The 13881-nt window shown below is 45.2% G+C and overlaps 1 protein-coding gene across 1 annotated transcript in view; it reads right to left on the bottom strand.

Annotated features, from left to right (window-relative positions):
• SLC23A3 (solute carrier family 23 member 3) overlaps positions 1–13414 on the bottom strand; it is a 65242-nt gene extending 51828 nt beyond the window's left edge. The window contains exons 1-2 of the mRNA XM_077447833.1: positions 13218–13414; positions 8768–8919 (exon numbers count right to left, since the gene is read on the bottom strand). Coding sequence (XP_077303959.1) covers positions 8768–8919; positions 13218–13316 — 251 coding nt within the window. The 5' untranslated portion in view covers positions 13317–13414. The remainder of the gene's footprint in view (positions 1–8767; positions 8920–13217) is intronic.
• Between the last annotated feature and the right edge of the window lie 467 nt (positions 13415–13881).

The following is a 13881-nucleotide window of genomic DNA, read 5'->3' as shown; positions in this document are numbered from 1 at the left end:
TTAAAGCCAGCATCCTGCCATCCTGGTTTCTGAAACCTTGATCCAACATATCCATTCATGAGAATTGTTCCCATCAAATAGTACATAGCAACAGCCCTGAAATGCATTGGCTTGATGTACATGTTGCTACTTTTTAACTAATCTCTATGAACTATACTTTAGAGGTTGCACTTCTCTGGGCACCGGGTGCTCCTTTCTATTTATCCACCGTAAGGTTGCACAGAAGAGGCAGCAGCCCAATCCTCAAGAGGACCCATCACCACCATCCATAGTACATAGTTAGTAAGGTTGAATAAAGACACCAGTCCATCCTGAGTGAGTGTCTACAATTGTCCCTATCCCTGTACATTATAACGCTGCACACTCACATTGGTCCCTACACCCTCATGGAGCCCACAATCCAAGGTCCCCATTAATATACTAGGGACAATTTTGGACAGAAGCCAATTAACCTACCAGCATGTCTTTGGAGTGTGGGAGGAAATCCACGCAGGCACAGGGAGAACATGCAAGCGCCAGACAGGTAGTGTCATGGTTGGGATTTGAACCAGCGACCCTTGTTACTGCTAGGTGAGAGTGCTACCCACTACACCACTGTGCTGTCACTTCACTGGGCACTTATCCATTAGCTAGATACTCTCCAGCAAACCATAGGAAGGAGCAATATTTGAAAGGCACCTTACACAGAAAGACTATCAACAGTACTGTGAGGTATGGAAACAACCAATGGCTCCCTAGAGAACTACAGCTAATCAACCACTCAGACAAAAAATAGGGTCCTTCATTCCACTACAATACCTTATGACAATCCTTGTAGTGCTGGAGGCAGATAAGGGACATAGAAAGATATAGGATGTGAATAGTATGTATATTTATCAACTATACGGCTGAAGTTTCCCTTATCTTTTTATTTCAGAATTACATAACATTGTGTCTTGGCAGGGGCGGACTGACCATTTGGCCAATCGGGCACTGCCCGAGGGCCCCATGCCACTAAGGGGCCCCATCAGGGTTGCCAACCACAATAAAACTAGGGACAGTATGTAAAAATCTGTGTTTTTTTTTTAAATCCCAAGATTATAGCTGCCCCAACTCTCCAGTACCTTTTCAGCGTGTGTGTATACTGTGTGTGTGTGTATATTGTGTGTCTGTGTGTGTATACTGTATGTGTGTGTGTGTATACTGTGTGGCCCCATAATCTATTGCCTGGGGGCCCCATAATCTCCTATTGCCTGGGGCCCCCCCATAATCTCCTATTGCCCAGGGGCCCCATAATCTTCTCCTGTTGCCCGGGGGCCCCATAATCTCCTATTGCCCAGGGTCCCCATAATCTTCTCCTGTTGCCCGGGGGCCCCATAATCTCCTATTGCTCAGGGTCCCCATTGTCTTCTCCTGTTGCCCGGGGGCTCCATAATCTCCTATTGCCTAGGGTCCCCATAATCTTCTCCTGTTGCTCGGGGGCCCCATAATCTCCTATTGCCCAGGGGCCCCATAATCTTCTCCTGTTGCCCGGGGGCCCCATAATCTCCTATTGCCCAGGGGCCCCATAATCTTCTCCTGTTGCCCGGGGGCCCCATAATCTCCTATTGCCCAGGGGCCCCATAATCTTCTATTGCCTGGGCCCCATAATCTTCTCCTATTGCCCAGGGGCCCCATGAGTTGTCAGTCCGCCCCTGTGTCTTGGTTACATGATCACTTGTTTATCCATAAAACCAAAAAAGTTAATACAACAAGGAAGTGGTTGTACATTCTTGGCATATTTGTATTACCTAATGTTGTGTAAACAAACAAAAAAAAAATTGTTGCCAACAATAGCAAATCTTCAGGGAACCTTTGCTACTAGTACTGAATGAGTAAAGTCCCTGTCCAGAATACCGTCCTTCAGCAGTTGTGTTCAGTGTAGAAATTAATTATTGTTATAGATGATTTATATAGTGCCAACAGTGCTTTACAACAAGAGCGCAGACAGTACAGTTATAATACAATTTGGTAGGAGAGGAATCAGAGGGCCCTGCTGGGTAATAATATGGGTTTGAGCATCTGAGCCCATCACAAACCAAAAACACTATTTAATTCATTTTTAATATTCAAAGCAAACTCGCCCATCCATCCATGTTTCCATACTTTATTTTGTTGAGGAATCACTTTGAAAAACAACTCCCCAGCATTTCTGGCCGTGGCCATCCTGAGTAGTGGCAAATGATACATGTAGCATTTACGGTGACTTGCAAAAGTATTCACCCCCCTTGGCTTTTCACCTATTTTGTTACATTACAGCCTTTAGTTCAATGGGTTTTTTTTAATCTGAATTTTATGTGATGGATCAGAACACAATAGTCTAAGTTGGTGAAGTAAAATTAGAAAAATATATACATAAAACAATTTTTCAGAAATAAAAAACTGATGATTGGCATGTGCGTATGTATTCACTCCCCCTTTGTTATGAAGCCCATAAAAAGCTCTGGTGCAACCAATTACCTTCAGAAGTCACATGCTTAGTGAAATGATGTCCACCTGTGTGCAATCTATGTGTCACATGACCTGTCATCACATATACACACCTTTTTGAAAGGCCCCAGAGGCTGCAACACCTAAGCAAGAGGCACCACTAACCAAACACTGCCATGAAGACCAAGGAACTCTCCAAACAAGTAAGGGACAAAGTTGTTGAGAAGTACAAGTCAGGGTTAGGTTATAAAAAAATATCCAAATCTTTGATGATCCCTAGGAGCACCATCAAATCTATCATAACCAAGTGGAAAGAACATGGCACAACAGCAAACCTGCCAAGAGATGGCCGCACACCAAAACTCACAGAGCGAGCAAGGAGGGCATTAATCAGAGAGGCAGCCCAGAGACCTAAGGTAACCCTGGAGGAGCTGCAGAGTTCCACAGCAGAGACTGGAGTATCTGTACATAGGACGACAATAAGCCGTACGCTCCATAGAGTTGGGCTTTATGGCAGAATGGCCAGAAGAAAGACATTACTTTCAGCAAAAAACAAAATGGCACGTTTTGAGTTTGTGAAAAGGCATGTGGGAGACTCCCAAAATGTATGGAGGAAGGTGTTCTGGCCCGAAAAGATGGATGGTTCTAAATGCAGGGATATTCTTGAGCAAAACCTGTACCACTCTGTGTGTGATTTGAGGCTAGGACGGAGGTTCACCTTCCAGCGGGACAATGACTCCAAACACACTGCTAAAGCAACACTTGAGTGGTTTAAGGGGAAACATGTAAATGTGTTGGAATGGCCTAGTCAAAGCCCAGACCTCAATCCAAGCGCAAACCATCCAACTTGAACGATCTGGAGCAGTTTTGCAAGGAGGAATGGGCAAAAATCCCAGTGGTAAGATTTGGCAAGCTCAATGAAACCACAAAGCTCCTGATTCACTTCCTGTTTATCTCTCGCCTTGACTACTGCAACTCCCTCCTCATTGGCTCACCTTTAAATAGACTATCCCCCCTTCAGTCCATCATAAATGCTGCTGCCAGACTCATGCACCTTACAAATCGCACAGTGTCTGCCACCCCTCTCTGCCAATCCCTCCAGTGGCTGCCACTCACCCAACGTATTTAATTCAAAATACTAACAATAAGTTACAAAGCCATCCACAACTCTCACTAGCCTGGTCTCAAAATACCAACCTAATCGCCCTCTTCGTTCCTCCCAAGACCTCCTGCTCTCTAGCTCCCTCATCACCTCCTGCCTTACCCGCCTCCAGGACTTCTCCCAAACCTTGCCCATCCTCTGGAATTCCCTACCCCAATCTGTCAGACTATCTCCAAATTTATCCACTTTTAGGCGATCCCTGAAAACTTTCATCTTCAGAGAAGCCTATCCTGCCTCCATCTAACAACTGTACTATTTTCTCCATTAGCTCATCCCCCACAGCTATTACCCTTTTGTATAACTCGACCCTCCCTCCTAGATTGTAAGCTCTAATGAGCAGGGCTCTGATTCCCCCCGTATTGAATTGTAATGTAATTGTACTGTCTGCCCTAATGTTGTAAAGCGCTGCACAAACTGTCGGTGCTATATAAATCCTGTATAATAATAATATTAATAACAGAGACTTATCCAAAGTGACTTGGATACCCGCAAAAGGTAGCTCTACAAAGTATTGACTTTAGGGGGGTGAATAGTTATGCACATTGACCTTTTCTGTTATTTTGCCTATTTGTTGTTTGCTTCACAATAATTAAAAGAAAAAATAAATATTGAAAGTTGTGGGCATGTTCTGTAAATTAAATGATGCAAATCCTCAAAGAATCCATGTTAATTCCTGGTTGTAAGGCAACAAAACACGAAAAAATGCCAAGGGGGTGAAAACGTTTGCAAGGCACTGTACTTCCTGGAATCCATATGCCCTTAACGCAAGCATGCAAGCAGGAGATTGTGTTTAGAGCATGTGTTTCTAAATGTGTGCCAACTAAACCCCTTGGTTTTAATCTGAACTGTTAGAAAGGGTCAATTTGGTTTGTTGCAGGCTGGCTGGTGAGCTGGGAATTTTGTTTTTGTTGTTCTTTGACATACGTCGTCCATCTAAGTGACCTTTGCTGCAAAGCCAGTTATAGGTTGGGGTGTTTGCCATTTGTTTGTGCTGTTGGTGAATTGGTGAGAGGACACACTGGATACCTTGGCTGCAAGTGGCGTAGCTAGCACATCTGGCACCCGAGGCTGGACATTCCCCCCCCCCCCCCCCAAGAAAAAGGGTATGTTGCAATATAGCAGCGCAGAGTCTAAACTGTGGGTGCGGTCAGATTGTATCAACAGGGGGAGGGGCCCCTTCCTTCCCAGACCATTTTTCAGCGCTCTCGCAATTTCAATGACAATTGCGCGGTCGTGCTACGCTGTACCCAAATGAAATTTTTATAATTTTGTTTACACAAATAGAACTTTATTTTGGTGGCATTTATTCACAACTCAGTTTTTTATTTTTTGCGATATAAGCGAAAAAAAGTGGAAATTTGGGAAAAAAACAATATTTTCTTCTTTCTATTTTAAAAGAAAACCAATAAAATCGTTTTTTGTCATAAATTTAAGCCAAAATTTATTCTGCTAGATCTTTTCAGTAAAAAAATTCTGTTAAGTGTATAATAATTGGTTTGTGTGATCACAGACATATGTACGCAAATGATCATTTACAGATGTGCGCAGGTGATCACGGACATATGTGTGCAGATAATCATTGGAACATGTGATTGTAGTTTGACATATGTGGGGGACATGTGTTTTGATTATTTGGGGACATGTGTTTTGGGGACATTGTGTGGGGACATGTGTTTTTATTATTTGGGGGCATGTGTGTTTTGGGGACATTGTGTGGGAACATGTGTGTTTACACTAGGTTGGTGATCAGTGAGTAAAAAGCTGTAAAAAACAGCTCATACTCACTGTTCACCAACCGGCTGCAGCGATCTGCTCTCCTGTCTTCACCGACAACTACCGTGTGAGGAGAGGAGAGCCGATTGCCTAGCAACTGGCTCCGTGTTTACATCACATGACGGCTGTGATTGGACACGGCCATCATGTGATCAAGAGGGCCAATCACAGAGCCCTCCTGCCGATCGGAGATGCGACGTGTCCGGGTGACACAAGCGCAACGGGATTGTGCCGCTGTGCAGGCACGCGCGCGCGCGCGATCCCCCTCCTTCTGAAGGACGTTTCTGAATGCCCATTCAGAAGGAGAGAGCGCCCACCCGGCCGTAAATGTACATTGGCCGGGTGGGAAGTAGTTAATGACTGTGCCACAAGTGAGTATGTTTCAGACAGTACAAACCTCCGTACACTAATTTTAATAAAATAAAACTGTTCTATTGCATATTCTTTACTACGCACAGCTAACTATAAACTATAACTATAAAGTGATATTAAAGTCTTGCGTTTTGTTTTTTTTCTAAATAATAAACATTTTATACTTACCTGCTCTGTGTAATGGTTTTGCACAGAGCAGCTTGGATCCTCCTTTTCTTGGGTCCCTTGCCGGCACCCATGGCCCCTTCCTCGTTCTAGGTGCCCCCACAGCAAGCAGCTTGTGTCCATTCACACACAGAGCCATGGATCAACTCCACTCCCTCCATTTTCCGATTGGCTCACTGGCTGTGATTGACAGCAGTGGGAGCCAATGGCTCCCACTTCTGCCAACAGCCAATCAGGAGTACGAGTCCCCAGACAGCCAAGGGTCTCATGGACAGCTCCCTGAAGCTAGAAGGTCCTTTAGGCTGCTCAGGCACACTCTTTCCTAGACCAGAAAAATGGAGAAACCCCCTAGAAGTGGGACTTTATAGGTACTACCATATTCACATACGTAGGAAAATATATATAAAAAATGTTATTATACAAAAAATACATAGTTACAATATCACAGAAACATATAAATAATCAAGGATGCATAACAATACACAAAAAAATCATGGATAGGTGTAATGGAGTAACCCAAACCCTAGACCAGAGGGCCTCCTTGATCCCCCTCTCATAGTCCAGAGCCTCCAGACACCCCCTCTCCTAATCCGGGACCTCCAGACACCCCCTCACCTAGTCCAGTATCTCCCTTGTCGCCCACCTATCCAGGGGCCTTTGTCACACCAACTCCCATTTCCTAGTCAATGGCCTCCTCTGCACCCATCCCTTTACAGCCCACCTCAAAATAAGAGCCTCCTCTGCACCCTGCTTTCCGAATCCAGGCCCTTTATCAACCCCACTTTTCAAGTCCAGGGCCTCCATTGTACTCCCCTCCTAGTACAGGGCTTCCTCTGTATCCCCCAGTCCAGGGCCTCCTCTGCACTCCCCAGTCAAGGGCCTCCTGTGTACTCCCTTCCTAGTCCAGGGCCTCCTCTGAACCTCCTCACTCCAGGACCTACTCTGAACCCCCCCCCCAAGTTCAGCACCTCCTCTGCACCCCCTAGTCCAGAGCCTCCTCCTTACCCCCCCCCAGTCCAGGGCCTCCTCTGCACCCCCCAGCCCAGAATATCCTCTGCATCCCCCAGGTCAGGGCCTCCTCTGCCCCCCCCACAAGCCCGCCAGAACCTCCTCTGAATTCCTCAAGTCCAGGGTATCCTCAGCGCGCCCCCCAGGTCAGGGCCTCCTCTGCACCCCCCAGCCCAGGGCCTCCTCCACACTCCCCAAACCAAGGCCTCCTCCGCACCCTCCGAGCCTAGGGCCTCCACTGTACCCTCCAGTCCAGGGCCTCCTCTACCCCCCCTCAGCCCAGGGCCTTAACTGTACCCCCCAGCCCAGGGCCTCCTCTGCACCCCCCAGCCCAGGGCCTCCTCGGCACCCTCCCCCCCAGTCCAAGGCCTTCTTTGAAGCCTCCTCTTCTCTGAGATGCCTCACGCGGAAAGACATAGGCTGTTTGGGCACTGGGCAGGACTAAGAGGGAGACCTGCCTGTTCATTACACTTGATCGAGCGGCAGTGGCACCCTCAGAGCAACGGTTCCCTGGCGGCACCTCCCTAGATGTGTCACCCGGGGAAGGTGCTCCTCCTGCCCCACCCCCCCTAGTTTTGGCCCTGTTTGCTGCCATTGTATTATTTCTGGATGTCCAATACATCCCTGTACATATAAGGAGGGGTGGGTCCCTCCAGACATACCTGTCCTTAATCTATTTATTATTATATATGTACTCCAACTCAGGAGACTCTCAAAATTATAGAGTTAGGACTGCGGTACACTGGGATGCCGTGATGTGGCTGCTGCAGCTTATGCATGTGTTTGCAAATTTGTTCAAACTAAACACCCCCCTCCCCCCGGTTTGAACTTGAATTACTAGACAGGTTGATTGGGTTTGTTGCAGGCTGGCTGGTAAGTGAGCTGGGAATTTTTCTCTGTTGTTTCTTGACATGCCCTTTCATGTGCTCTTTGCTGCAAAGGCCACTTATACACTACATTACTAAAAGTATTGGGACGCCTGCCTTTACACACACATGACCTCTAATGGCATCCCTGGCTTAGTCCGTAGGGCTCAATATTATGTTGGCCCACCCTTTGCAGCTATAACAGCCGGGACAGGTCATGTATATTAACGTCCCCGGCCTAGGAAGCATGTGTATGCTGGTATGCTGTATGTCACGGCGAGTGTAGGGAACACACAGCAATTGAAATGAAAGCTGTTACAATGATGTTCTACTGCTCTCTGATGATCAGGCCAGCAATCCTCTTCCTCTCCTCTCTCCCCCTGCATAGGTAGGCTGCATTGATGGGCACAGGTGAAGCAGAATTGATGGACATAGGTAGGCTACATTGATGGGCACAGGTAGGCTGCATTGATGGGCACAGGTAGGCTGCATTGATGGACACGGCCAAGCTGCATTGATGGACACAGGTAGGCTGCATTGTTGGGCACAGCTAGGCTGCATTGATGGACACAGGTAGGCTGCATTGTTGGGCACAGCTAGGCTGCATTGATGGACACAGATAGGCTGCATTGTTGGACACAGATAGGCTGCATTGATGGACACAGGTAGGCTGCATTGTTGGGCACAGCTAGGCTGCATTGATGGACACAGGTAGGCTGCATTGTTGGGCACAGCTAGGCTGCATTGATGGACATGGGTAGACTGCATTGATGGGCACAGATGAAGCAGCATTGATGGGCACAGGTAGGCTGCATTGATGGGCACAGGTGAAGCAGCATTGATGGACACAGGTAGGCTGCATTAAAAAATACCACAGACTGTATTTTATTAGTGCATATGCCGAGATACTGGCCCAATCAGAGTCAGATCTCAAGTTGAACCAACAATGAGAAGTCCGTTTTTAGCACCCTACCTTGTACCGAGACCACTTTGTAGGCTGGTGGCTATTCCGCAGGCAAAGAGGCTACTGGCCAATAGACGGCTCTGGTCTGGGGCTGACAAGCGCAAGTTCTGGTAGAGAAGGCTATGGCAGGTGCACAGCAGGGAAGCCTGGACCAAGAGGTGCTGGAAACAGATGGATCACAACTGTTATGTGTAGCAAAAACCAACTAATACAAATCAGTTTATTGTTCTACTTTTCTTATTTTCGGCCTAACACAAAAGCATGATGTTGTTTTATAATGAAGAACTGGTACTAGAGATCTATGATCACAACATACACTTTAATTTTATAACATCAGCATTGTAATACCATCACAAACAATAGTTATATCTGACAGTCCAATATAACCACTTATTGCATTACCAAACCCACAACAGTAAAATCAGTCTGTATATGCAGTAAAGCATTCTTGTTGTATTTACTGTGGAACCTAAGGGGTTAATGATCTGCATTGTGTAAAAAGGCTGTTTGATCCTATCTTCTCTGATACTTCCCTTCTTCCACAGTCCCCAATCCATCTCCTGATAGCACAGAGCCTTGGGGACACTCTGCACATGCTCAGTTTGGTATGAATTGCTTGAGAGTTTGTTTTTTTTTGTTTTTTTTTGGTGGGAGGGCCAATCAGCACTCTCCAGACAGAGGGTCAGGGGTCATGCAGCCTCATAGGAATGAAAACTACTTGTACAAGCTTTAACCAGACACTGATAGAAGTCACAAGACTGTTATATACTAATGATGAGAAAAGGTATTTAGCCGTTTATATTTACTAAAACTATTACATTTCCATGGTCTGTGTACTGTGGGAGACAGATATGGTGAATGCAGGCTCCTGGGTTTAGTAACATGTTAAGCTCCAGAAGATTGTACTATAGATTCACAGTTGGCACAGCATAGCACAAGATATATATGTTGTAGGAGTGGTATTATATTTTATTTTTATTTTTTTCACAAAAGTTAGAGCAATCCATTTATTGTACTGTTATAAAACATCCACTAAAAAAAAATAAAAAAATCTAATTTTTTCATAAATTTAGGCAAAAATGTATTCTGCTACATGTCTTTGGTAAAAAAAAAAAAAAAATCCCAATAAGTATATATTAATTGGTTTGTGTGAAAGTTATAGCGTCTACAAAGTATGGTATATACAGGATATATGAAAATTGATCAGTACTGATGCACTGATGGCCTATCTCATTTCTTGAGGCCCTAAAAATGCCAGGACAGCACGAATATCTCCTAAATGACTCCTTTTTGGAGAGACTGAGGCATTTAGTAAGAGGCATGGCGAGTTTTTTAAGTTTTTGTCACAATTTTTGGGAAAATGAAAAACAAATTAATTACATTTTGTATTTTTTTTTGTATTTTTTTTTTTTTGCTCAGCTGCAGAATGTGGATGCAGAACAGGAGAGCGCCAAACGCAGCTCTTCTGAAGCTGTGATGCTGCAAACAGTAGGGAGAGGGACAGTTCCGTTAGCGCTTGAGGCTTAGGCCTTCGGTAAGCTGCATAAGTTATATCTTAGATATAATCTTATTAAAAAAATATGGAATAAAACTAGATATTTTTCAGGGAGTGACAGGGTTTACTGAGTTCAGCCTAATTTGGTCGAATGGTCTTATATGGAACTCGCCAAGCTGCAACATAGGGCGTTATGTTAGAGATATGGGGTGCTGTATATCCGACAAATCTTCCAAAATGGGGTACTGATGTCATTTGAAGCTTTACGAGAGAAGTTTGGTCTACTGCTTTCCATATATTTCCATTACATACAATTAAGGCATGCCATAATAGCTCAGAGAAAATCTTCGGTTGGGTTCCAATCTCCGACACCTCTATTTAACTTGATCAAGGGGGCCTCTACCACAAAGGGGATTATATTGCAATGTTATAATATGCTACTGCAGAACTTTCTGAAAAAACACCCTTTATGAATGAGAGATAAACGGGAGAGGGATGTCGGTCAGATGGATGGGGATCAATTATTAATCTTTATGGAGTATGTGTTTGGTATAAACCAGCACAACCTGTTTTTGCAGTTGATGAGCCAACTTGACCATTGTCTATTCCAGTGGTTGTCAACTTTTGAGCTAAAGGGGGCCTTAAATGTGACCCCTGACATCGTCAAAGGTCCGCACATAATATTCAATATATGTAATGCTTGAGAGGATGTTCAGAACCTGCAGACCTAATGGAGGAAATCAGAGAATGTGGACAGGATATATTGTTGGCAGAGGATATGCTGCAGAAGACAATACGAAACTGAGAACATGTTACTTGAGGCTGGTAGAGATCAATTCTATTACCCAAATCAATGTTACCATCAGGGGGTCTACTCTATCCATCACGCAAAAGACTCACAATAAAAGCACTTGGATCAAGAAATGAGAATTATAGATAACATCCTGTCACCTGCCTTTTTTTTTATAGTAGTGACACCATATCTGAGCTTTGAGAAATTGAGAGATATGGGAAATTTATGTACGAAAGAGAGTGCCAGCTGTAGCCTCCCAGATACGGTAAGATATACATCTGGCAGCCTTAGGCTTCGTGCACACTAGGAGCTTCAAAAACCACCAGAAATACTCTGGAACAAAAATGCTCTGGAAAAAAAATGCTCATATTGAGTGGTTTTGTTCCAGTGTTTAGCACTTTCTGTGCTGGTGTTCAGCAGCGACTAGCTAGTTGTAAGGAGTGGGCCACCGCATCTGTAACAACCAATGACTCATCAGCTGTCAGCGGGATTACCTGCTGACAGCTGAATGTAGAAAATAATGCTGACATTAGAAAAAAATTGCATGGGGTCCCCCCTAAAATCCATACCAGACCCTTATCTGAGCATGCAGTCCGGCAGGCCAGGAAAGGGGGGGGGGTGAGCGAACAAAAGCATTACCAGGTCACATGCTCTCAACATGGAAGTTTCTTTGGAGCAGGGGGCTCCCCCCCAAAGCACCTTCCCCCCATGCTGATGGTGAAAAGGGCCTCTTCCCCACAACCCTGGCCGGTTGTTGTGGGGATCTGCGAGCGGGGAGGGGGGGGGCACCAGATCCTTGCCCCCATGTGAATAAGTATGGAGTACATAATGGAAATTTTGTCAAAGGAGACACTTGTTCTAGTGACAGTTAAGAGAAGATTTCCCCTCACTTTGGAGAGATTTTTTCTCTCTTTTGGGAGTGAACATCCCCCAGATAGCTAACAAAAACCATCAGAGGCTATCTAAGAAGAACATCATTCCATACCATCCAAAGTGAATAAATAAATAAGGTTTGGTTTTAGACAGATGGACAGATGGGTTAAAACCTCCATCAGGTTTTTATTGCCATCTGTGTCCCTGCTGAGGAAATTCATTCTCCTCATTCTGATGACCAATGTCAGTGGGACAGAAAGAGATGGGAAATCCAACATTTTGATTTATCATTAGGAAAAGAGGGAATATCATCAAATGAGGACACATGTTCATGTGACAAATGTCCAAGAGGGGATTTCTCCCACTTTAAAGAGATTTCCTTGTACTTGTTGACACATAATGTATATACAGGATACAAAGTAAAGGCAACTTTCCCACAATGAGAGACAGAGAGCTAACAAAAACTGACAGGGGTAAATTTGATCTCAAATATACCTTAGGGCCCATTCACATTTGTGCGACTTGTCATGCGACTTTGGACAGGACCATTCGCAGCCCATTATTTGTACTGACTCCCATTCAGATCAGTGCGACTTAAAATTGCAGCGATTTTGAAAAGGTGCCTGCACTATTTTGGTGCAACTTTGGTCCAGAGAATGTAAAGTCAGATCAAAGTTGCATCAAATAAGCGCTAATGTGAATGGAGCCTTAGACCAGTGTTCCTCAACCAATGGCTAAGCTGTGTCCCTCGGCTCTCCCAGGCCTCCAGACAACTTAACCCCCCCACAGTACCTCTCAGCTTCCATATTGCCCCCAACCTTCCATAGTAGCCCACAGTGCCCCCAGGCCCACTGAGAGCCTTCAGCCCTCACATAAACTCCCAACCATGCAGAACCTCCAGTCCTCTTTAGTGGCTCCAACCTCCAACAGTGTCCCACAGTGCCCCCCAACCTCCCATTGCTCAGACCCCTGCAGAAACCTCATCCCCTACAGGTCCACCAAATCTGCTGCAGAGACCCCTAACCGACTTCAAAACCTCCACCCTTCCACGGTGACACAAGCCCCATCCATAGCCTTCAAGCAATTTAATACATACCTTGCATTCCCATACATTTATTGTGTAGCATAAACTTCATTCTTACTGTTGGGGCATGGAAAGTTTAGGAATAACTTACTGGGCCCTGGTCTCAAAAAAGTTAAGAACCATTGGCTTAGGCTATACTTTCTGCGTTTTCTGCTATGCGCAAAAGATGCATCTGTTTTTCCAGGTTCCCAGGTAGGGGTAGGCTGTCACTTACCTGAAGAGCAAAGAAGAAGCTCAGTAGCCAGGGTGGAGTATGATGAGGTCTGTAGGTTGAGATCCGAGAAGCTTTGGTTCCACAACAGATTATAGACATCTCTGTCCGCAGTATCAATGGCGGATGGAGTAAAAAGGCGAGAAAGATCTCGCTGCCAAAGGACCCATCCTCAGCTGAACTGACAACTTTTGTCTGATTGCTGTAGGCCCCTTTCTGGTCAGTCATTTACTTTGGTGTCATGCTTGCATGCACAGGGGTTTTCCAGTAACCTGAAGCTCTCGTGCAGAGACCATATGTAGGGAATACTGTTACCAGGAATAGGGGGGGATAATTCCTGCAGTGGCTGCAAAGTAAAGCACTGTGGCCGCTGCATGTGTATACCCCCAGCCACTGCCTCTGAAGCTAAAGGGGGAGAAGTTGAGGGGCAGTAAAAACCACCCCCTAACCACAAGTGTAAACTAGGCCTCTAATGCCACGTACACACGATCGGAATTTCAGACAGAAAAAGACAGATGAGAGCTTTTCATCGGAAAATGCGACCGTGTGTATGCTCCATCGGAATTTAGCTGTCCGAATTTCCGCCAGCAAAAAATTTATAGCATGTTCTCAATTTTCCAGACGGAAAAACTTTCTATCGGAAATTCCGATCGTGTGTATACAACGC

This window comes from Lithobates pipiens, unplaced genomic scaffold (genome assembly GCF_037356315.1).
Source record: "Lithobates pipiens isolate NorthernLeopardFrog02 unplaced genomic scaffold, aLitPip1_a1.2 Scaffold_22, whole genome shotgun sequence".
Lineage (NCBI taxonomy): Eukaryota > Metazoa > Chordata > Amphibia > Anura > Ranidae > Lithobates > Lithobates pipiens.
This window is presented reverse-complemented; position numbering and strand designations above follow the sequence as displayed.